Here is a 24277-nt window from a genome sequence, read left to right on the forward strand (position 1 = left end):
CGGATTCGTTCATGCGATTTTGTGCTTGCAGTATAAAGGACCCTTCAGCAAAATAATCTACGTAAGCTATAAACCAATCTCTTTCTTAGAACTGAATGCGCCATATAAGTTCATTGTTACCATCACGACCATCCAGGCAATAACAAATAAAATTGTTGTTCTTCCAAATTCAAATTTAAAGTATTCCAAAAAGATTTGGTTTCAGTGATAAATTCTCTTATTAGATATTTTTTTATGCTTAAATATGTTTTTATCATACAAAATAGCCGGATAAGAAATCTTTACCTTTCAGTGTTTATAAACTTAACCAGGAGGATCTCTGTCCCAGAAAAGAAACTATTTCTGCCATACGTATTTGGTATTCAGGTTAATAAATGTATGTTTTTTCATTAAGTAACCTTTTTTATTTATCAATTGAAAATTACCAATGCATAACTCACATTTTTTTTCCTCGTTAATAAGTCGAAATATGCTGCTGAATCTTAATTTAATAAATTTCGCGAGAGCGAAAACTACCTAAAATTATTTATATTATAATAAAATTTGTTTATTTTTTAATTATGCACATTATCTGATAAATATGTTAATAAAAAAAATAGTTCTTAAAAAGTCAGGAAAGTTTTTCTTTAATGAATGTCAAGGTCAATACTAGTTTACCATTAAACCTTATAATATATTATGCGCATTTATAAATGTAATAAAATTATTCTTACTTGGTCCTTGATTACTTTTATTTACTTGGTTGATGGATTACTGAATATCTTTTGTTGTAGATGAGGGCCTAACTTATCTTGTGGCACTATCATTTTTTTTCTTGTAGTCAATGTTGCTTTAATCACTGCTTATAATTATTATTTTTTTCACTTATTAATTAAATGATTATTTCTTTTATTTTTAAATAAAATCTTCACCAAAATTGAAATAAATTATTTTTGAAAATTGACTCTTATCTAGAGCATTTTATAAAATTAGGTGTGAATTTTAGAGATTTTTGTCTTTTGAAACTTTTAGTATAATATGAATGAATAATGAACAATTTTAAGCAAAAAAGTAAAGTCAGAAATTTTTTTAAGATTTATATATAAATTTTCTAGGTAAATATGTAAGTATATGCATACAGCAATATGAAATTTTAACAAAACTTTTTAAAATTCACTAATTTAAACTACTGAAACCTTCAAAAACCCTACCTAATAGTAAAAATTCAGACTGTGCTTGAATTTTTTATCTTTACAATTCAGCTTGGCATTTAAATATTTAATCCAAAGCATCATAAAATACAGTTTTTAAACTGTATAAAAGGGTATTATAATACCCTTGAATACTTTGACAGAAATGAAGATGCAGGATAGACCATAAGCAATAAAAAATGGATGAGAGGAGAAGATCGATTATATTTGATGATAAGATCTGAATGTTATTTAATTGAATTAATATAAAAATGTGCAAAAAAATTTATTTATTTTCTTCTAGTCATGGTCATTTTTATTGAGAAAAAGTTTTCCCAATTGCTGTACATAAGAAAATAATGTTAAATAAGATATGAAAGCGAATGTTCAAGTAACATTATTTTAAGTGACATTTTGAACTAACTTGTTTACTTAATCTGATAATTCTATTATTTTATTAAGAACAATGGTTTGCATTTATTATTCTATTTTGTACATAAAATTAAAATGCTGATGTATAAATAGTGTTGTTATTACTATTATTTATTCTTTTTTTTTTGCTTACAGATACATTACAGAATGAGTACATTTTTAGGTTTTCATTAATATGCATTTGAAAAAAATTTTTGGCCTTGTAAAAGTATTATTTTAGCATGAATTTTGTGGGCTAACATGCTTGATTGGGCATGAAAGAATTGTTGATATTTTTGAAGCCCTGGTGTATACATAGTTTTTCAAATATGAATAAAAGAAAAACTTTTTTAACAAATCTAGGTTAAGTTTTAAAGTTAAAATAAAGTTGATTTTCATTTATCTTTGGTGGTAGTTACATAAATGGGCACTGAACAACAGTATAAAAGGAAAACAAAATAGGGTTGTTTGAGAATTGTTCTATAAAATATATGCATATTTTCTCTTAAATTGATTTTACCCCTATATCTATAAACATTAATTTAGCAATGCTTTTGATCTGTGGCGATCTAGTAACTCAGAATCTTGATAACTGTCATATTAATAGATCATAAAAGACGCTATCATTAACTGTTGTTGGTAAAAGATATCAATAACTGTCTGTACTATATAAAAAAAAACTTTTTTTGCATTGAAGGAGAAGTAAGCAGTCAATAATTGGCAAGTTTTTGTTTTTTAGAAATCAAGTAATTAATAATAGAAAGATATTGAACATTCTATTGATTGTCATTACTATTGCTATAAACTAAATTTTTAATATCCTTGTAAGACGCCCTACTGAAATATTTTATAATTAAGATCATATTTAAATATATATTCTTTTAAAATATAATTTTTTTAAATTTTATTTTAGAAAATGAGCTATACTATAAGAGACATTGTTGAGGATACACAGATGGCAAGAGAATATGCACTGTTGGGGAAATATGAGAACTCTTTGGTGTATTTTCAAGGAGCAGTTCAAAGAATCCATAGACTTTTAACTACTATAACAGATTCTATAAGAAAAGAAAGATGGCAACAAGTATGTAGCAATTTTATACATAAGTATTTTTCAAAGAATCAATAAACTTATTGTAATTGTTATTTTTAGATTCAGCAAACAATTGCTGAAGAACATGAAGCAGTTAAAGAAGTTCAAAGTGTGATTTCTGAATTTAACACCGAACTGAGTATTGACCGTGCTATTTCTTCGAGACAGTCTTATAGTTTATCGATTCCTTCTGACATTTCGATTTCTTCTGATATGTGGGGTCCACCTGCACCTAGAGATCCAGATGTTTGGCCTCCTCCTACACCCGTGGAACATAAGTAAGCAACTTTATTTTTGATATTAGACAGGGAAATCAGGAAGAATGGAGAAAATTCAAGGAAACGTCAAAAAATTCTGTTAAAATCTCTAAAAAGTCACAGAAAAATAAAATGAATTCATATTTGAGATATTTTCTGAACTAAATTTTTTTGGAAAAAAGTTGATTTAACATTTATTTGCATGATGAAAATCAAAACTTAATGTCTTTATTAAGATAGTTTGCTTTAAACTTTTTGGAAAATCAACGACAAACGTTTCCTACAGATTTAAAGTTGCTTAACAGTTATCTTGGATATATCATAAATAGCAAGAATCAATAAAATGTATGTATCATCTATTATATCTCGTCACTGCTCATTTCCTTATGCTTTTCATTCAATATGTTTAATTTATTGTAAAATTTTTTTAAGAAATTTTTTTAGCTTCGATATCAGGCAAAAGCTTTTTGCAATAGATTTTATGTTCAGGAATAAGACAAAACTAAAAAATTAATAATAAAAATAATGTCTTCAGTTACAAAAATCAGGGAATTTTGCTAAAATTGATCTGGAAAAATTACTGAAGAGCTGGGAAATTTTTTATATAAGTATTTTTAGTCTAGCTAGAAATAGTATCATTATATTAGATGTAAGAAAACTTTAATAAAATTAAATTTTATGAGCGAACAAAAACAGATTTTAAAAAAGTATGATGATACAAGTTGTTATTAAATCATTTAAACAGCAATATACAAGTTTAGATAAGAAACATAAATATATCTCAAGCTTTACAGAACAGAAATCAAGTTGAAAAATTGCAAGGTTGTATGTTTGTTAGTAAGTCTATGTGCTGATTTTGCTATGCAGGTATACAAAGAAATTAACCATAATTTCTAGAGTGTTGCAAATTTCATTATCAAATCGTTTTCAGGCTGTCTTTACTCTGTCTTGAAACATTTCTACATAGTATACTTTTGATATTTATATGTTTGTTAATTTTTGAATGTGGTCTGAAAAGTTTATGTTTCAAATTTCATATGAGTTATTTAGTGTAACCATTCTTGATATTTTTAAACTTTATATCTGCTGTGCTAAATTTTAGGCATGGTCCACCTATTCGCCCAGTTCGAGCTACACGAAGAAATGACCCTCCTTCTAAAAGCAGTGGAACAAGAAGTGGTCCTAGCAGTAATAGATCAAATCATGAAAGGGTTACTAAAAAAGGTTCTGATTCCAAGTCCAGAAAAGATGATAAAAACAAGAAGGATAGCAAAAAAGATGAAAATAAAGAAGATAAGGTTTGTTTTATTTCTTCCAATAGCAATTAAAAGTTTATTTGGAAACACAATTTAAAAAAACACAGCTTTTTTACATGTACATACAACTAATAACTCAATGCCTAACAATCTGTCTTAATTAGTAATTAAAATAAAACAAACTTGAGTGGAAAATTGTCTGAATGAAGCATATTCACTTTTATCGAAGCTACTAGAATTTTTAATACTCTTATCGAAATGCAATTCTGTTCATTTGTAAAGCGAAAAAGCCTAATTGATGCAACAATAAAAAGTGAGTTGAACTTGATAACTCTTTTTTTTTTTTAAATGTGTTCCACTAGTAATTTTTTATTAATAAAGCCAGTTTTTTTTTACCCATTGGCAAAATGGGTCTTGTTTTGGATTTCATGGCGTCCTCACTTTTCAACTACAATAATCAAGAGTAATAATAAACAGTGCACATGCGTTGCAAGGGCGACAGTTGCTGTTTGATAATATTTTTAGAATTCCTTTTTTCACTTTTAATTTGTTACACATTAAGTTGGTCAGTTTATTTTTGAGATATGAGACCAGAGAGATCCCACAAATACTTTTTGAGTTGTGAATAAAAGAAAATTTCATCCTTTGAACGATATTTTTATTGTTTTAACTAAAAACTAAACTAAACTCAGTGGCGCGACAGCCCTATTGTTTTAACTAAGAATTAGAAATTCCAACCTACAGTTCAAAGTGGATCCTTTTCAATACTAATTCAGATGAATATCACAAATAAAGAGGGTCCAAACTGATTGACGCAGTCCCAAAAGTTAGAGTTGAAGCAAGAAAAAAACGATGCCAAGGTCTAAACTTACCGAGGCTGAAAAAGTCAAGGAGCGTAGACAGGAATACCTTAAGCGTTACACACAAATGGAAAAACAAAAGGATTCCATTCGCAAACACAAGCATGAAACCCATCCTTCACAGAAGTACCAAAGTGGTTGAGAGAATTGAACCCTACCGAAGAGCGAATGGTGGCTCTCTGAACCCCTTTCATGCAAATTCGAGAACTGGGTGTTGATCACTAGTTAGGGATAAAAGGATCCATTGTCAATGTACCCAATAACTTGCACTAGACAGTAGACTGTCTTCCACACAATATAAATGATTCATTCATGTAAAATTGAAAAAAAAGCCTAGCTTTCGAAATCATATTTCATGTATGAACTTGGGAATCCTAAACGGGTGTATGATGCAGATTGCAATCTCCATCAAACACCATTATACCAATCCAAAAGTGTTAATATTGTTTTCGATTGGCTGTTCAATGTCTATTCAAACATACAAAGAATTTACACAAAATGTGTCTGAGCTGCATTTAAATATGTCTGCGAAATTGTGTACCAAGCAGTTCAGGATTAACAGTTAACAAGATGAGAACACAATAAAAGTTTCTTTTCCAAAAGAAATTTGACAAGAACCGTTTTGCAAAGGGGTAACCTGTGATCGCCTTGCATCGATCCCAATTTTCTTCATTTTGTAGTGAATCGTGTTTTTATGTTGTTTCTTTTTAAAAAAATTTCTACGAAGTTTCGGTGCATAGAGAAAGATAACTAAGGTGTCGACTAAACTGCCATTTTGTATGATGATTTGTATTGGGCCCATTCTTAATTATTTTATGTCATTATCATTTATTAATTATCTACTTAACTTGTAATGAGTTATTGACTTTGTTTAAGCGAAAATATTTTTGGCAAAACTATTTTCCTTGCATTTGCAATAATCAACTTAACTTGTATGTGTATATTAATGTTTATGCCCCAATATCCTAATTGCTACAGATTTATATTTCACATTCAAAATAGAATGACATTAGTATAATTGTTACAAGGCATTAATAATTGATGTCTTATTTTGATATAGGAAGATGAGAAAAAATTTGATGGCTCTGGTTATGATAGGGAACTTGTAGAGATGCTGGAGCGAGATATTTTGCAGAAAAATCCAAGTGTTCGCTGGGATGATATTGCTGATCTTGAGGATGCCAAGAAACTGTTAGAAGAAGCAGTTGTTCTTCCCATGTGGATGCCTGATTTCTTTAAAGGCATTCGTAGACCTTGGAAGGTATGACAACCAATCTTTTTTCTGTAAGTGATTATTCGAAATATTTCATGGCAACTATTTCATATTTAAGAAGAAAAGTAATTTTCTGGTTATATTTTAAATATTCGGAATTCATTCTGTTGTGTTTTGCTTTATTATTTTTTTGAAAAATGAATAAATTTGACATAGTAAATATCACTTTTCATCAAAAAAAATTTTTTGTTTTTACTAATTTAACATATATTTATAACAATTTAACGCATATATATTTTTCTTTTGTTTGCATTTATTAAGAGATTTATGCAGTTATACATTCTGAAACAGAAAACTATCAAGTTCCCCCCAAAAATTTAAATAAATCGATAAGGAACATTTAATGAACATTACTAAATCTTTAATTCTATCAGCTAGTGATGCATTTTTGCTTTCAAAACTAATCTGTACGGTAATTGCTAGTGTATTTTTCTATGTTTGGTTACATTTTTGTTTACTTATTTGCACAAAATATGCATTCCCTTTTGTAATGTTGAATAATTGTAGTTTGTTTTGTGAAACTTGTTTGTTGAGGAAATTTAGAATTGTAAATCTTCGTTTATCTATGAAAAATATATTTAAACTGCATTTTATCTTCATTAGTATGGGATTATGCAAATTATTTATTATTATTATTATAGTTACTTTGACTTACTTGAAATAGATTTATCACATTTACAGTATTTATTTTTTAAATTATAACATATTCTATTTTGCTTTCTTCCTTCTTTCCAAAACAATTCAAATTTGGTGTGGATACATAGAAACCATTGTTTTCTGCATGTAAATGGTCACAGCTTAATAAATATTAATATAATTGAGAAAATACTAAATTGAATTTTAGACATTCATGTTGAACAGTTATTTTTTTCATATCATCATTGAACAATTATTTTTCATATCACGTTCTTCGTCTATGAATTTGTCCGGCAGTGGACTGATCATATAGTACAACACCGAAGTCAAGCATCACTGGCTGCAGTTTGTAAACGTGTGGGTGATGACTTTGATCGGCCTGCGTAGGGACCGAGGGTGCTCGGTATCAGTCCTCGTTAAACTATTTTACCGTAAAGTACTCGACTTTGTGAGCAAGTCGTTGGGCTACAAAAGTAGGGGAGCCACCCCCTTTGCAGAGAATCTGGATCAAAATTGCGATGGCATGTCTTCAGATTATCCTTAGGGATGTTTCCCAGAAAGTCGCCAAAACGTCCATTGTGTAGCTCTAGTGCGACGAAAATAAAATATCTACCTATCATCTATGCAGTTAAATGTGTGAGAGAAGATTAATGAGCATTTCCAGAAAATAAAATGAAAATGTAGACTTTTAAAACTGTCTATTTACCACTTGTTTTATTTACCTGCTCCATGTATGTATACCTAATATTCTTTTCTATATTTTTGAATGAATCATAGGGTGTGCTGATGGTGGGACCACCTGGAACTGGAAAAACTATGTTGGCAAAGGCTGTAGCTACTGAGTGTAAAACAACATTTTTTAATGTGTCTTCTTCCACTTTAACTTCCAAATATCGAGGAGAATCAGAGAAGTTGGTTCGCTTGCTGTTTGAAATGGTAAGTAAAAATTTCATACATTTTTAAAATTTTAATTCTTTCAAATACAATTTCACAAAATCTAATTTTCTTTTTCCAATTTTTTTTAAAAATTTATCTAATATGCTTTTTTTAGGCAAGATTTTATGCTCCAAGTACAATATTTATTGATGAAATTGATTCTCTATGCTCTCGAAGAGGCACTGACTCTGAACATGAAGCCAGTAGAAGAGTGAAATCTGAATTGCTTATCCAGATGGAAGGTCTGAATTTTTTGTTTCTAGAAAAAGATGGGTTTTACCTCATGGAAATTATATTTATCACCCATTTTTAGTATTAAATATTTCTCAAATTTTTTGTAAGTTTATTAATGGGCAAGCAATTAAATCTCAATTTCACTACAAGCAATTTTTTGCAATTGCATGCATATCAAATGTACTTTTTATAGGTGTACAAAAATGAAGAACAGATCATCTGAGTAACTTTTAAACCAGTAATCATATTTACATGTAATTGAGTGCACTCTTTCAGTTCTGGAAATTTGCCTCAAACCTTTTTAAATTATGCAAATGATATTTTAAGTTAAATCAGGTCCCAGTGTTTTCACTACAGCGCGAGAACGCGAGAATCTCGCTTATTTTTTTCTTTTCTCTCATTAAAAAATTATCAACGCGAGAAGATCGCACACTCTATTAATCAATTTCAAAATGCTCGAATTTTGGAAAAAAATTCGTCTTCTGCCATTTTGAATAAAATTCGTTTCACTTTTCTTCCTTGATCTTTCATTATTTTCAACATGGATCCCTGTTATCTAGCTTCCCTATTTACCAGTATTGTTCATAACCGGTGCCAACAGCAGAACTCAATGCCCCCCCCCCCCCGAATGACAGAACACCTTTCAGAACACATTTTTCTGCAACCACGTGTTCACGGAAGGTAATATTTCTTCATGTAAGACGTTTAAATTTTTTTCAATGCTACAAATTTACTTAGAGATTCCGAGTTGTTCAGCATCTGTTGCAAGGTCATTTAGCACTCAAAACCGAATTAGGACAAAATATCTTATACAAATGACTGATAAACATTTGAGCAACCTAATGAGAATAGCTGATGAAAAAGTAGATATAGAACGTTTTCTATATGATGATGCAGCAAAAATATTCAATGCTTTAAAAATTAAATGTTAAAAATGTATTATAATTAAAGAAATATTTTTTTCCAAGTCTATTTGCGTTATTTTAATTTTTAGAAATCTCACTTAACTTTTTGAGATCTCACCCTGTTTTTGAGAAAGGGTGAGAAATTCTCTCTCATTTTTTTTCTGTAATGAAAACACTGCAGTCCCCAATTTTTTTTTTCTGAAAAAAAAAACTTTCTATTATGTCAATGATTTCACAGAACAATGCGTTTTAGCTCTGTATCTAATCATCTAATTTATTCTAACTATTCACAATTGAGTCAATTTAGTTAAAGCCATCAATAAGTTGAAATTTGTAATATTCAATTTGTAAGATATTAAGGTTTACTGTTGTCTTGCCTGTGTTTTGCTTTTTTTTAACAATTAAGTGTATTTTTGCCACTGATCTTTCAGTAGCGGTATATGCAACTAATTATACTTTTTTAGTTCGGACAATATTCAGTGCGGACTTGCATTTGAATTAACTTTTTAAAGATGGTTTCTATGGTATTAATACCAGAATATCGGAAAAACTATCCCAAGGTCAAATTTAAGGAAAAACAGGCATGGGCCTTGCTGCTGGCTATTTTTTATTTCAAAGTATTCAGTTAAATTTTATGTTTCTTTTACATAGAAAAAAATTGGCTTAAAGTTATTTTTACTAGCCTAATTATATATTTTGGAATTTACTGTTCATCTAAAGCCCTTAAAATCCTTTTTGAAATTTAAACTTTTCTTCTAATCGCTTAAACCATTTTATCCAGATTTTACTTTTTTTTTCTATGCAAAACCTGAACTTTGATCTGTAATAACTAATATTTTTATTTTATGTTACTTTGGGTTAATTATTTTTTAAGAAAAGTTTCGATAATATTTTTTAACTTATGCATATTTTAATAACCATTTATTTTATTAATTTTAATCTTATTAATTTAAATCTTATTAATTTTTCTTTGATTAATCTTTTTATTAATTCTTATTTTATTAATTTTTATTATTATTAATTATATTTTATGCAGGCATAACAAGCACTGAAGATCCCAGTAAAGTTGTGATGGTATTAGCAGCAACTAATTTTCCATGGGATATTGATGAAGCTTTACGTAGAAGATTGGAAAAAAGAATATATATTCCTCTTCCAAATGGTAAATTTATAAAATGAATAAATGATATTAATTTTAAATGTCAAACATAAATTCATTTTTTATTTAGGAAAATAAAATATTTTTAATTTAAAAGCTGCTGGTCGAGAAGCTCTTTTAAAGATCAATTTGAGAGAAGTTGAAGTTGCTCCGGACTTGGATTTAGAGAATGTTGCAAACAGCTTGGATGGTTATTCAGGAGCTGATATTACTAATGTTTGCAGGTAGAACAATTTATTTTAATCTGCCTAAGCAATTCCCCATAATGTTATATTGATAAAATTCTATATAAGCATCAGTAGATTATAATAATAATATTCATTAAAAAAATTTTTCCTACTCTAGAATTTTTAAAAAACTTCTACTTGCCAAGTAACGTATTAGAGATAGCTGCAATATGGGAAATATGGTCCCAATAGTATAGTCAGGAGTTGAAAGTTTGGACCCCTTAATGTTAATTTTACTTTTTGTGTAATTCTGCTTTATGGCAAGAACTTTTTAAGCGAATTGAGAAATGTTACAATTATTTATTATTTTGTATTATTTTATTTAATGATGTTTTTATGTTTTTTTTTGTTTTTTTTTAATTTTTATTTTCAATCTATCAATTTTTAAACTTTCTTTATCATTTATATGCAGATATTCATTTTCTAAAATTGATATCAATTAATGGTGTTATTAATTATTTAATTAATTAAATCTTACTTATAATAAGTACTGGCTCATAGCTTATAAAATTGTTCATTTACATATAATGGCAAGTCTTTATATCTGTTAGTAGAATTACGCAGTTTATATAGTAAACAACATTGCATTTATAAAAAAATTTCTGAATTTTATTTCATGATATATTTTACTTTCTTAACTGCAATAAAATTATTTATGATGTTCCATAATCACCAACCTTTATGTATATTCTTAGAATAATAATGTATAAAAATAACGTATAAGCGCTAAAGATTAAAAATAAGCAAGAAAGAAAATATTATGAAAATTTGACGAGTTGAGGAAGGTGTAATGAAAAGTATCAAAACCAGTTTGGTTCCTTGGGAAAACTTGGAGGTATCTCTAATAATCCCCTCTCAATATTTTTCATCTTCTGCCTACAATCAAACTGGTTTTTATATTTTAAATCCTACATTATACAATAATTATTAGATTTAGATAGCCTCTTTGTTTTTTCGTAATTTGCAATCCTTAATGTGTATATTTCTTTACTTTATTTTTGCAAGGTTTTTAAAACTACATATTAAGGGTAGTAATTTTAAAGCACCTGTAAATTCATTTGTGAATATTTTATCTTCATACAAATAATAGTTTCATAGAACTAATCAAACAAATGAACTGATAAACATACTAATTACTTTTGTGGAAAATGTACACTGGTGATTTCTATCTTGAAACTTACTTGAAAACAATATTAAAAGTAAATTTTTTTCTGTCAAAAACAGGTGCCTTTATAAAACAGTATAGATACAATAAAATTTTTTATGAAACTTGAAAATTATCAAGAATAAAGCTTATTATAAGGTACTCATTTTGTTGACCACAAATAAATGAACAGCTAAGTTGACTGCAACCCAGCTATCTAGACCCATAAATTGTATCTGAATGGAGAGATATATTGGTCACTACACTACAACGATTAATTAAATTCTGGCCTCTAATTTTATTATAGTAATTTAATTGTCTATTTAGTGTCATAATGTGCATTTTCATTTTTCTCAATATATTTTGTTAATTTTGGCCATGCATCTATGATTAATTATAGTTATTAAAATTATAGTTAACTCTCAATTTATATTATACTGTGTACTTTTATTTTTTTCAATGTATTTTTTTAATTTTAGGGATGCCTCTATGATGGCAATGCGTAGAAAAATTGCTGGATTAACACCGGATGAAATTAGAAACCTTCCAAAAGAAGAATTAGAACTACCTGTAAGCCCAGAAGACTTTAAAGAAGCCATTAAAAAGATAAATAAGTCAGTGAGCAAAGAAGATCTTGAAAAGTATGAGAAGTGGATGGCTGAATTCGGCTCCACATAGATGAATTATTTATTGCAAATTTTAACTATTTTACTCTCATTCCTTTTGTCAGGGTTGGCTAACAACAGCACTAAACTAAGGTAGAATATCTGTGATTTCGATGGAACTTTATTTTTTGAAAGAGTTAGCTATTTTTGCACTTTTAATACATTAAAAATGTTTTCTTTTTACCTACTTATTTTTGTTTCGCAATTTCTTGATGTGTCTAATAAAGAACTATTTAACTATTTGTCTCTTGACTATAAAAACTTATTCGTCTGACCAACTTTCTGATTTTGTTGGAGTAACCTTACTTGGAAAAAATCACATAATATCTTAATTAAACAAAAACAAACAAAAAAAACGTTTTTAGCTGTTCTCACGTCAACAAGACCAAGCTCAAGATGGTGGAAGACAAGGACAGTTTTTTCAAGTCTCTGGGTAACAAAGGACACATAATTCTCCAATGCGAAAAATAAAGAGAAATGGTGGGCCAGCTGACTTAGGTTTACAAAATTTAATAAACCTTAAAAATATTTAACTTCTTTGGTTTGTCTATCAGAATATGAAACCTTAGCGCATAGATGGATAAATAGTTAGCAAATTTAATATATGCTTAATATCTGAAATCAATTTTTATCTTAGATTAGACTTAGAGGTTGGGCAGCTCCGAGGAGCAAGGCACATGGACCCGAGGTCTATTGTACCCAAACTTTAAATCATGAGTTGCAGAAAAACTTTGTAGCTTAAACAAAGTTCAGTAAACACCTGTCAGGAATGTCTTGTAGTTCCTAGGCCTTAACGTAGGGATGCAGAACCTTTTTGAGTGAAGGACCACTTGCACAGCAGGTAGATTAACGAAGGGTCACACGCATATTCAAAGCAAAAAAGAAGTTTAAAAGATGAAAGTGCAAAAAATATATGCATTTTATTGAGTAATATAAATTTGAATTAAATATTTTAATTAAAGAAAATTTGTAATCTTTAAAAAAATGAAATTTTTTATTTGTTCAGAAAATCCTGCGGACCGCTTGTGGCCCCTGGGACACAAGTTGTGCACCCCTTAAACCTTAACGTAATGTTGCCCCAGGTGCTCAAATCTTTGAGCAGGGAAGACTTCACGATCACCAAGAATATTTCGTGCAATCTCTTCCTCAAGATGACAACCAAGACAAAGAGGATCGGATGCAATATGTAGAGGTGTCTCCTGGGGGTACAACTTTTATCTTTATTTCATTTTATTCGTTCTTTCACCATATTTTGTTTCAATTTTTGTAAGTTCATTTGAAGCGCAAGTTTATATTATTCAGCATAGAGTTTTGTAATTTTTAGCATCGGTTGAAAATGTTATTTGCTCACATTTAAATTCCTTTACATTCAAGTAACATACATCTTGTTCAGTTTTTAGTTTAGTTTGTCCTCCCTTTGAAGTGTTATTTTAATTTAAATGATCTAGTCAGCATAATGAATTAGTACATATCAAAAAGATTAAAGTGTTTTGAAGAGTTAATCTGATTTTGATCTTTTTAGAACAATTAATGTAGAAATTTTGGTTTAAATTATTACTGAATAAATAATTAGTCGCATTTTTTTTATTAATCATGTGTACAATCTATATTTAAATGGGAGATTTGTATTTTTTTAAACAGGGACCCGCTTTTAGTCCGGGTCTTGGACTTTATAGTTTCAAAAGTCTAGTGGAATCACTGTATCAACCTAATGAAAGTTAATATTTTTATAAGTTAATGAAAATAGATGTTTCAAGAATCAAAGTATAAACTACAATCTTGAAAAAACTTTTATCAAAAATTAACAAAATATGAAAACAAAACTTTTTGTAGGGAAAGAGTTAACTATAAATTTTATCCTGAGGCTCTTAAGCCTGTATTTGGCCTTGGTTATCAGTGGAAAAGTAATAAAAGTCATAACTGTATTTACCTGTAAATTATTAGGTACAGTTAATAAATAATGAGGTAGAAGCTATTTTTTTACAATTTGAACTCTAAAGTATTCATCTTTTTATTTCAAAATTCTGGTGTTCAATAGGAACCCATAGTTTAGATTGACTCCAAGAATGTTGAATGTTAAGATCTGGTCATTAGATCACTTTATTTTTGGCACTATACATCTTAAAAATTAACGGAGCAAAAGATGATGTAACATGCACTGCTGTCCCTTAATGAGTTTTGAATGTTGAATACTTTGCCACACCCAACCCACCGAAACATAAATTTATAATTCTCCCTACTGTCTGATTTTAGATGAATAACTGATGCGTTATGAACGTGGGGAAGGTTTTATTCATGATCGCAACACTCGAATACGCCACCTGGGGAGAAGAATGGTACCATGTCTTGACTCTCTTAATTTCCCTCTCCTCCTCTTCTCAGTTATATGGGAACGTATTTTCCCTTTTCTTAATATTTTTCGTATTTAGTTGTCACCAATATTTTTTTAAAATTTCCATTATGCTTTCTTTTAGAACTATGTTCAATGCAGTTTTCAGTTCCATATAGTTTCCTAACTTGAAAGTTTTTAATCTATTTGAAAATAACGAAAAACACTAACGTACATCTTTCTTCTATGACTCTCCATACGCTAATAGTGAAAGCATGCGAACTGTTGCCATGGGTAGAGAGTTCTGCTGTACGCTACCTACAGCCCATTTCGAGGGCCAATAATAAAAACTAGTTACTTATCAAATTTAATTACTATATGAATACCCATTGTATTCTACTGTCTGATACCAAGTGAATAACTAAGGTGAATAATATCGTATATCAAGTGAATAATTAAAGTGAATACTGTAATAATTGATATCAAGTGAATAACTAATCTAAATATAAACTCATTTTTTTAATATCTAGTTTATTTATTTTATATGCAACATATGATAATGATGAATGATTTCTATATCATGTTATACAGATGAATATGTTTCCCTGTATACTGGTTTAGTGACTGATTTTAAGTACAATTTTGGTTCAGAATATCCGATGTCAACTTTTCCAATTTGCTGCTCCAGTATATGTGCTGGGGGTGACTTGGCTGTAAGTTTAACATCAGCTGGATCATCGTTGGAAAGGCCAGGTTCATTGGACTGTACGACAGCTCTGAATCCCGAATGATCAGCCACATAATCTACGTGTCTGTACACGCCATGTGCATCGGTATATCCATAGCTACCTTTCACATTGCCATGTTGATCTCCTTGTTCTTGTCGTTGTTGTTTATTTCCATATTCATCAAGAACGTCGTATCCGAAATGGAAAGGATGTGGTGGATGCTCCTGAAATTCAGACATAAGAAAACAATCCCTTTGTTTTAAATTATTAGAAAAAAAATTTCATCGTTGAAATCCCAGTTTTTTGAATAACTTATGTGAAAGAATCATGAAATTTGAAGAGTGACATTACTCACTCATTTTCAAGTTAAGTAACACATTCTCTCAACAGCCCATTGTAGGCCATGGTGGTCAAGAAAGTTAAGTCTTCACAATTTCGTGACCAATAGCATGATTGTGGCAATGTGGTACACACTGTGCAAAGCCCGACCCTCATCCCATGTTCTCGGGAATTGACCCATCGATTTGAAGTGGACTTTAAATCGCCTCTGGGGATCGAACCACAGTCGTTTACAATGACACTTCAGTGTCTAAACCACCAAGCCACTTTTTCATATTAATATCAATTAAAGGGTCAGTTCCGTGACATGGAGCTTTTGGAGGCAGCTTCAAGATGTTCAGACAATGCCGTTCAAAAACAGACTAAAGAGTTTAATCGGTTTTCATCTTAAAAGATGAGTAGAGATATTCTTTCCTTCTCTTTTTGTTAAAATTTATCGATTTTGTGTAGAATTCAAATGTTTTGAAAATAAACTTTCATTTTGATACAAAACATTTTCCAACACTACTCCAACAATATTTATTTTGTCACTTTTTCATCAAAATAAAAATTCATCAAAAAATATATTTTTAGAAATTGTGAATTTGATTAGTGTTTTATATAAGTAGAAAGAACGATCAAACCATATGAAATAAGAATATTCCCTAAATTGTGAATTGTATATTATTATTCTTTAAGATTTTAACTTTTTTATTGTTTAATCTTCTGATAGAAATATTGATAAAAGAATTAGTAAAGAATAATGATGTCACGTGAAGGTTATGAATTGAATCCATTGAAATATCAACTGTTAAAGAATTAACAACCCTTCAATGATAATTTTCTCAAAAGTTAAAGAAATTTGGCTCGGGCTGCCCGACTCCAAGGGGAAAAAAATCTCCCTTTCATCGCGTCAAGTTTCAACTCAGTAATTGTAACTGTAGGCTGCTGAGCGGCCCACGTAGTATTTACTATTCAATAGTTTATAATTCTCGAACTATGAAATGTTTAATTTTTTTACGTTATCGTTTTTTCTTTACTTTTTTCTGTATACTTTCATATTTACTAGTTTCTAAGTCTTATAGGTTTTATGTAGCAAAAGAAATGTAACACCCAAATTAACGATTTTTTAATATAGAGAGATAGCTAAATAAAAGACGCTTTTGGGAGTCTGGTTTAGTACCCTCTATTGGTTGAAATTTTATTTGCGTCGTAATTATATGCAACTTTGGAGGAAGAAAACAATAGTTTTAAAAGCTTTAATGACCGAGTGTAAGCCTTTATGAAGAAAAATGCGAATTTCTGGCACGTTTACTTTAAAAATTAATTTTGAAGCGATTTTTTTAATGCTCGATAATAAAAAAAAATTGTTATGAGGGTTTAACCTTTTTAATAAGAGTTACTTCGAATTTTTTATTGTAATCTTCAATTTAAAAATTAGTAAAATAAATGAATAAATTAAAAAAATTAAATCCATACTCTACACCAGTGTTTCCCTAACTTATGACTTTTGTGTACCCTTTCTGAATTTTTCGTAAAGCTGTGTACCACTTACAAAAAAAATGAATGTATTTTTTTTTAAAACATGTTTATTTTTCTTTTTCGGCACAAAGTTTTGTTAATAAGTTTATTTGCATCAGTGAGAAGGATGATATTGTTTTTGCTGTGACAAAAAAAAAAAATTGCACAAAAGTTAAAAATCATAACTGGTTGTTGACATCACTAATTATAAACGATTAACTCTGCAAAAAATGGCCAATATAAAAATACGTAATCTTAAATTTTCATGATTAGCTTTGTTGAAGGATTCGAACCCGGTTCACATCATTGAAAGGCGAACGCTCTATCCCCTGAGCCATCACGGCTCAAACCAAAAGCAATTATAATCTGTTCAGATAATTATTTGCAACACTAAGCCTATGCTATGGTTGCAATGCACCCTATTCTATTTTAGTAATTTGTTACTCGCTAATCGATTGTATGTTTGGCAGGGGGCTGACTTCATGTTAGAAAGTTCCTGGGTTTGAATCACGCTTCGTGTATGGAGGCAATCTCTCTCTCTCTCTCTGTTCAATCTCTTTCGTACGGTGTGTTGGGGTTATGTTGATTAACCTGTATGGTGCCCACCAAAAAAAAAAAAAAGATATCTACAATAAGGCCCACTAAATAAGGATATAATTGCCTAATTTGGTGGGCATTGGGGAAAAAAAATAGTAAATTGTTACTTACGTAGGCATCGTAACTTGATTTATATTCTGTAGCTTGTGCTTGAAGTTTATATGCAATAGCTGTTTTGGATCGCGCTAATCCCCACATTAACACGAGTAAAAATATCTGCAAGAAAAACAAAACAATCGTTTGTTATCTGGTGATTGCAAAAGTTCTTACCGAATTTGAAGCTAAATTAAATATAACACCTTTTTTTATTAAAAAAAATACACTATCTGGTCAAAAGTATCCAGACAACCTGATTGTTATGGCGGTGGAAGCTTAATGGTGTGTGTGTGTGGGGGGGGGGGGATGTTTCTCGTGGTTTGACCTGTGTCCGTTAGTTCCTGTGGTTGGAAACATGAACTATGAGATGTATGTGATCAATGCTACACTCCCAACTCTATGGCAATATTTCGGGCCCATTTCTCTTCCAGCTGCATAACTGCTCCATTCACACATCGATGCTTGCACAAACGTTGTTTGACGAAATGGGTGTTCAAAAACTGAACTGGCCTTCTCAGAGCCATGATTTAAATCCCATAGAACACTTTTGGGTTGAATCAGAGCGTAGATTACGTAGCGCTCTGAGTCCATATACCACTGGGTGTCCGTTAAAACGTAACGTTAGCATTCTAGTGGCAGAATAGTAGATAATCAGCATTGCTACTTTGCGAGTATTATTCATTTATTTATTTTTTAATTTAATAGCACATGAAAATTAAAGTATGGAGAGGAGAGACAAAGTTGCCTTTAGAATTTTCCTCGTTTTACAGTACTGCCATAGATGCTGTCAGTGTTATTTGATACTTAATGTATTGCTGAACTTTTCTATTTTGAAAGTCTTTTTATTTTTCCCGTCTGCGATGTTACAAAAGAGGCTCAGATTGCTTAATTCAACCAAAATAACAGTTAGTGCTATATATTTATGTGAAGGATTTCTCTTCTGTTTAATTAACTCGAGATAGCTTTTAAAATTATGGATTTTTCATTTTTTAACCTTCATTAAACAGCAGATCCAATTTTTGGGTTTACGATGACGAATGTTCAACTACGTAGCCTTGTAATTTTGAAACCGATACAGAAGACGAGGGAACTCCTGGATCAAGTATTGGGAGAAATTTCGCTTTCGTAGAAGTCTTTTTGATAGAACTAACCCACATTTGCGTCACATGGAGAGGAAGACCACGAGAACTTCCCACTGTTAGCTTGACGTCAAGGGGACTCTAACCCATGATCCGTCTACCACTGAGGATATTTCACGTCAGTACTGTGGTCGGTGCGAGCCGGATGTGGAATGCGTATCGACCAGCCATCGTTGTGATTCGAACCCGGTTTACCTCATTGGAAGGCTATCCCCTGAGCCATCGCGACTGGAAGTTATTAATTTGTAAAAACTTTGAATCATGGGGATTAAATATTACGATATATTTTTATTTATTTATTTATAATGAATTCAAATTTGACAAAGTGGCAACAAAGAGATGTATCATACAAAATTGGAAGGCAATGAAGTTTAGTAAAGTAAAATTTAACTCAGATTTCCAACAACAACAAAAAATGCTATCCATGAAGACTGTAAAGAACCGAGATATAGAAGGCGTTTGATTTTGGAAAAACGAGGTAGAAACTTAAATATTGCTATCTAGATAAGTTAGGTATTGATTCCTTTTTTTATTTGCTTTTTTTTCCTTCACACTAAGTCAAATTAGAGCAAGTACGAGTTGAAAGGTTTAGTAGTTCATAGGTTGCAAACGTAGAACTGTTTTGCAGAGCTTAATGTTTCAGTCTTTGATTTTTCTCGCTCTAAGGAAAATATGAATGTCTGTTATACGCATTTGAAACACTTCCAATAAGCTTTAAAGAAGTCATTTGTGTCTGAAAGTGTTAATAACATGCAAGAAGCATGCATTTTAAGATTACTACGATATAAACATTTTTTTATTGATTCTTTAAGTTGTGAAACAAGTATTAAAAAATAAAGTGACAGTATATATTTTAAATACAATTTGAATCAGGCGCATTTTTTTTTTGTAATCATGCGCAAAGCTGTATATCTTATGAAAAAAATAATGAAATAAAAATTTATATTTGAGATGCAAAATATATTCGAGGATTCTTCTGTGAACTCATTTGCCCTTTCGCTACACGTGCTTTACGTGCCCTTACGAACTATTTCGTGCCCTTTACGGACATGCGAGAGGAAATTCTGAAATACCGTAGAATGCACTATTCAACATCATATGCAATGGCTTGAAGATAAAAGTAAAACATGAATGAGTATAAAATGTAAAACACCCACACAAAAAGAAGAAAATAAGGTGAAACCTTTGTTCATGAGAATTTCTAATTATTTACATAATAAATCATAAATTAAAAGCTATTATATTATCGCTTTTTATATTTTTATTATTTTATCTAAAATGTACTTAAGGAAAAAAAAAATTTTTTTTTTAAAATAATTTATTCACAAGTTGGGTTTTATGAATGTGCTTTTATTTAGGAAAACTCTATTTTTTTCTCTAATCATTTGTTGAGAAGAATAAGCTTTAATTGCCTTTTATACATGGTAAAAATACGTTCGGTATTTCTGTTCTCCGTTTTGATCTATGACACATGACGGTCAAGAGGTTAAAAAAAGTCTAGAGTGTATTTTTAACTTCATTATGTCAGATGAAATTAATTTTATTAAAATAAATAAATATAAAAATAAAAGGGAATGGAAAATGAGGTGAGAGCTTTGCAATTCGAAGTTTGCAATTATCTGGCTTACAATACAGACGAAGTTTATAATAAGAACTTAAGGACCGCGGCGATTCAAACAATTTTTATACTATCGAAATTAGAATTATATTCAAAAAGGAACTGGAAAAAGTTTTAAAATGGTTTTTGTGTAACACTAATTAGAGTAACGCTTGATTTTTTTTCTATGATTGAACTTAGACAATTGACATATACTACACGCTTTTCTCAAAATTATATTGGGTTCACTCATTGATTACAGAAAAGTTAGCAATTTTTCGTTCTCCGCGTTTTCGGTTGTAGATGGCCGTGGTTCTTCAACCTCATTGATTTGACGTTTTTCACGAATTAGTAATGGAATTGTGTGATTCATTTCGGTAAGACAGAAGTGAAACTTTCATTTTCTTTTTTTTTTATTCTTTGTCTAGTGACAATTTTTGAACAAATTGTTAAAATGCTGTTTTTAAATCTTTCCATTGGAAAAGAAATTTAAAACGGAGAGTCCAATCACTTTTTTTTTCTGACGGTTACAATAAAATAATTTTCTGGAAGTTAGGAAAAATTCCTTTTTATAACCGAGTAATGATAATTATAACAGAGTTTTACATAGGCTTTTTAAAATTAAATCCCAACCATTTATTTAAATATTTCCTTTTTCAATCCGGGCTCGCATTAAACTATTTAAATTGAATTTATTTTCTTAATTTATCAAAAGATAATTTTTTTTAATAAATGTACATAATAGTTTGAACGCATAACCAATAATTTTAATTACAATATTATTATTATAGTAATAATTTTTTTATTAATAATTTGAGTCCCGCAATGGACCGATTTTAATAACTGTCGTTGAACAGCCGACCCAACGACTACTAATGTTCAACTCCGTAACCTTGTAATTTTGAACCCAATCCTGAAGACATTCCTGGATAAAGCATTGGAAGAAATTTGAATTCATAGATGTTTTTTTCATGGGACTAGTCCGCATTTGCGTTACACGACGAAGAAAACCACGAAAACCTCTTACTATCAGCCTAACGGCAAGAGGACTTTAACCCACTATCACTTACCATTATAGATATTTTTACGACAGCACTGTGGTCGGTGCAAGATGGGTGCGGAATTCGTATCCACCAGCCATCACTGAAATTCGAAACCAGTTCACCTCATTGAAAGGCAGAAGCTTTATCTCCTGAGCCACCACGTAAAGTCACGATTTCAAGTAGAATACTAAAGTCAAGAAACTCCTGGCAGTTGTCATTGAATGGGTCCGTGACCACTTTAATCAACCTGCTAAGGGACGGAGGGGGCATGGTATCGGTCCTCGTTAAACTGTTTCACCATAAAGTACTTGACTTTGCGTGCAAGTCATCGGGCTACCACTGTTGGGGAACCATCCCCTCCGCTGAGGATCAAAATTGTGATAGCATGTTTTCTGTTCATTCTCAGGGATGTTTCCCAGACAATTGACAAAATCCCATTACACAGCTCTAGTGCAACGTAAATAAAGTACTACTACTACGTGAGAAACTTGTATCCAAATTGAGCTTTAATCGAACTCTTAACTACTAAAAAGTCATTTAGCAAATTTAAGGAGCATAGTTGTATATAAAATCTAGCTGATTGCTGTTTTGAAGCTAAACTTTGAGTTGAAAGGAACATTTCATCACACAAAATTCACACAGAAAATAAAGTTGATACTAGTTTTTAAAATCGTTTTAGGAGGGTAGGACTGTGGGCTTAAGAAGAGAAAGAAAAGGAAAAAAGAGATTTTTTAAAATTATATTTTGAGAACAATTTATATTATATGAATTTGTGACTTACCTGAAAAAATATCTCCCTGTTCATTCTTTTTCCTTCAATATTAAAATGGCAGCATATTGTTTGCTACACAAGAGCATTTATAGAGAATTTCTTTTAGAATACTCCAGTCAAAATAGGTCATCGGAATGCGGAATTCGAAAAAAAACACAAAAATAAAATCTATTGATGGTAAATTATTTTAAAGTTGAACGATTGAGTTAAAGATTAAAATAAGACACTTTGCGCGTAGGGGAGCCCTGTAAAGTGTTCTATTAAAAGCAGAAAGCCATTACTAATTAGCCTCTGTTTCAAGCAAGGATTTGTTCTCTATTTGTGTGCGTTAAAACAGTTCGTCATAGAATATTTTTCTATAAATAGAGCATCGAAATAATTTTTTTTTAACATTCGAAAAATGATTGTTTTGAAAAGTGCTCCGATTAGGTATTTTGTCTCATAATGTTGCGGAAGTCTGAGATTAAAGAAGTAAATCGATTATAGTTTCATTTGTAATCGAATAATTCCAGATTGATAAGAAGATTTTGAAACATGTTTCGCCTTACTTAGTGACGTAATTGATATCTCAAAATTTAATTTCTTTCTAAATCTGTTCCATGCGATTAACACATATTGGGTATTTCTCTTTGTGAATATTAAAGCTTTATTTTTTTACTTTAAAGTGGTTTCAGGGTTGTTGAGATTTATATAAAAACGAAACATTTGAACATTTTGAGACAGGACACAGTTTCAAAATAGTATTAAAATCCATATATATTTTTTATTAATGTATATAACTATCTATAAAGGTACTCAATTATATTCGCAATTTTTACAATCTTTCAAAAATAATTAATTTGTCGTTCAAAAATTTTAAAAATGCCTTCTTTTTTACAAAAGTAAACACCATTTCGCGCGAAGTGTAAGATACAAAAATGCTTAAAAGTGCTTAAAACTACTGGCAACAACATAGCAAATGTGTAACCTTGTGATTAAACTAAACTCCTATCTATGTTAAGAAAATAAATATTTATTTTTTAAACTTCAAAAATTTTATTTTTAAAACTTATGATTAAAATATAACTCGAATTCCAAAAGTTTTATTTTAATCAAACAGGTTTATCATAATTCAAATACATGCTACATTTTAAAGCTCTTGCAGCAATAGAATTGAAAATTTCTTGTGTTGAATTTAAAAATATTGAGGCAAATAGTTTCTTTTAATGAACAAAATTGCATCTCAATTTGTTGACTAAGTTCAAAATAAATGCCTTTCAACAAATTTGGGAATAGTTACACGCTTAAATTGAACACGAAAAAAATGTATTGCTGTTTATGCCTAGTTATTTATGCAATAACTAGGACGTTTGCATACTCTTCTTGTGTAGTACGTAATCGGCTGATTTATTGGTACACGTCGGCACCAAAAATTTTTTCAAGGTTAACAGCAATGTTAAATCTTTCGTGTATAGTACTCAAATTGCTTATATCGATATACAGTTTTTTGATCCTTTACAAGTACTTTAATATAAAGTGTTAGGTAGTTGTAGATTCGCTAATTGGTACGAGTTCCTTACAGTTTAGCCGTTTCATAGCAAAGAACGACATTTTCGTCATTGTTCTTAAAGAGTGTGTAAGTTTCTATGATCTAATAAAATGTTCCTTGTGATGTCTGCCAAGTTGCATATATCTGTCCTCATCGTCATCTTTAGCAGCACATATAAAACCAATAAAAATATTTGGTATCTAACTCCACGGCCAACTGGAATTTTAATCCAAATTTAGACTTATTTGACATGTTCTGAATGAATTTGAAACTCACGATGTACTGTCTATTTTGATCATTATAAGTTTCTCCTGCTATAAAACGCACAAAAGTTTATCGTTTTCTGGAAGAAGGGTAAATTTGTCGTATCTAAGCCGATTAGTG

At 30.2% G+C, this 24277-nt stretch overlaps 2 protein-coding genes across 2 annotated transcripts; one reads left to right on the forward strand and one right to left on the reverse strand.

Moving 5' to 3' along the window:
* The first annotated feature begins 61 nt into the window (after positions 1 to 61).
* Kat60 (katanin p60) lies at positions 62 to 12467 on the forward strand. Its single transcript, XM_016052664.5, has 10 exons — positions 62 to 376; positions 2494 to 2664; positions 2734 to 2951; positions 4033 to 4228; positions 6107 to 6307; positions 7733 to 7891; positions 8007 to 8133; positions 10067 to 10192; positions 10287 to 10413; positions 12040 to 12467. The coding sequence occupies exons 2-10, from the start codon at positions 2497 to 2499 to the stop codon at positions 12236 to 12238; spliced, it is 1521 nt and encodes a 506-aa protein (XP_015908150.1). The 5' UTR covers positions 62 to 376; positions 2494 to 2496; the 3' UTR covers positions 12239 to 12467.
* Positions 12468 to 15084: 2617 nt separating this feature from the next.
* On the reverse strand, positions 15085 to 22861 carry LOC107439922 (cuticle protein 10.9). Its single transcript, XM_016052674.5, has 3 exons — positions 22375 to 22861; positions 17830 to 17934; positions 15085 to 15506 (listed from the first exon to the last, which is right to left on the reverse strand). Exons 1-3 carry the CDS (start codon positions 22396 to 22398, stop codon positions 15138 to 15140), a joined length of 498 nt encoding a protein of 165 aa, XP_015908160.2. The 5' UTR covers positions 22399 to 22861; the 3' UTR covers positions 15085 to 15137.
* Positions 22862 to 24277: the final 1416 nt, after the last annotated feature.

Source organism: Parasteatoda tepidariorum, chromosome 1 (assembly GCF_982258835.1).
Source record: "Parasteatoda tepidariorum strain Cologne lab strain chromosome 1, Ptep-v5.0, whole genome shotgun sequence".
NCBI lineage: Eukaryota > Metazoa > Arthropoda > Arachnida > Araneae > Theridiidae > Parasteatoda > Parasteatoda tepidariorum.

Excerpts from the sequence above, each read along its gene's own strand:
- Kat60 (XM_016052664.5), top strand. The coding sequence starts at position 2,497 with ATGAGCTATACTATAAGAGACATTGTTGAGGATACACAGATGGCAAGA. Across the intron at positions 8,134-10,066 it reads ATTGCTTATCCAGATGGAAG|GCATAACAAGCACTGAAGAT; the intron begins GTCTGAATTTTT and ends TATTTTATGCAG. Across the intron at positions 10,414-12,039 it reads GATATTACTAATGTTTGCAG|GGATGCCTCTATGATGGCAA; the intron begins GTAGAACAATTT and ends TTTTAATTTTAG.
- LOC107439922 (XM_016052674.5), bottom strand. The coding sequence starts at position 22,398 with ATGAACAGGGAGATATTTTTTCAG. Across the intron at positions 17,935-22,374 it reads ACAGGGAGATATTTTTTCAG|ATATTTTTACTCGTGTTAAT; the intron begins GTAAGTCACAAA and ends TTTTTCTTGCAG. Across the intron at positions 15,507-17,829 it reads AATCAAGTTACGATGCCTAC|GAGCATCCACCACATCCTTT; the intron begins GTAAGTAACAAT and ends TCTGAATTTCAG.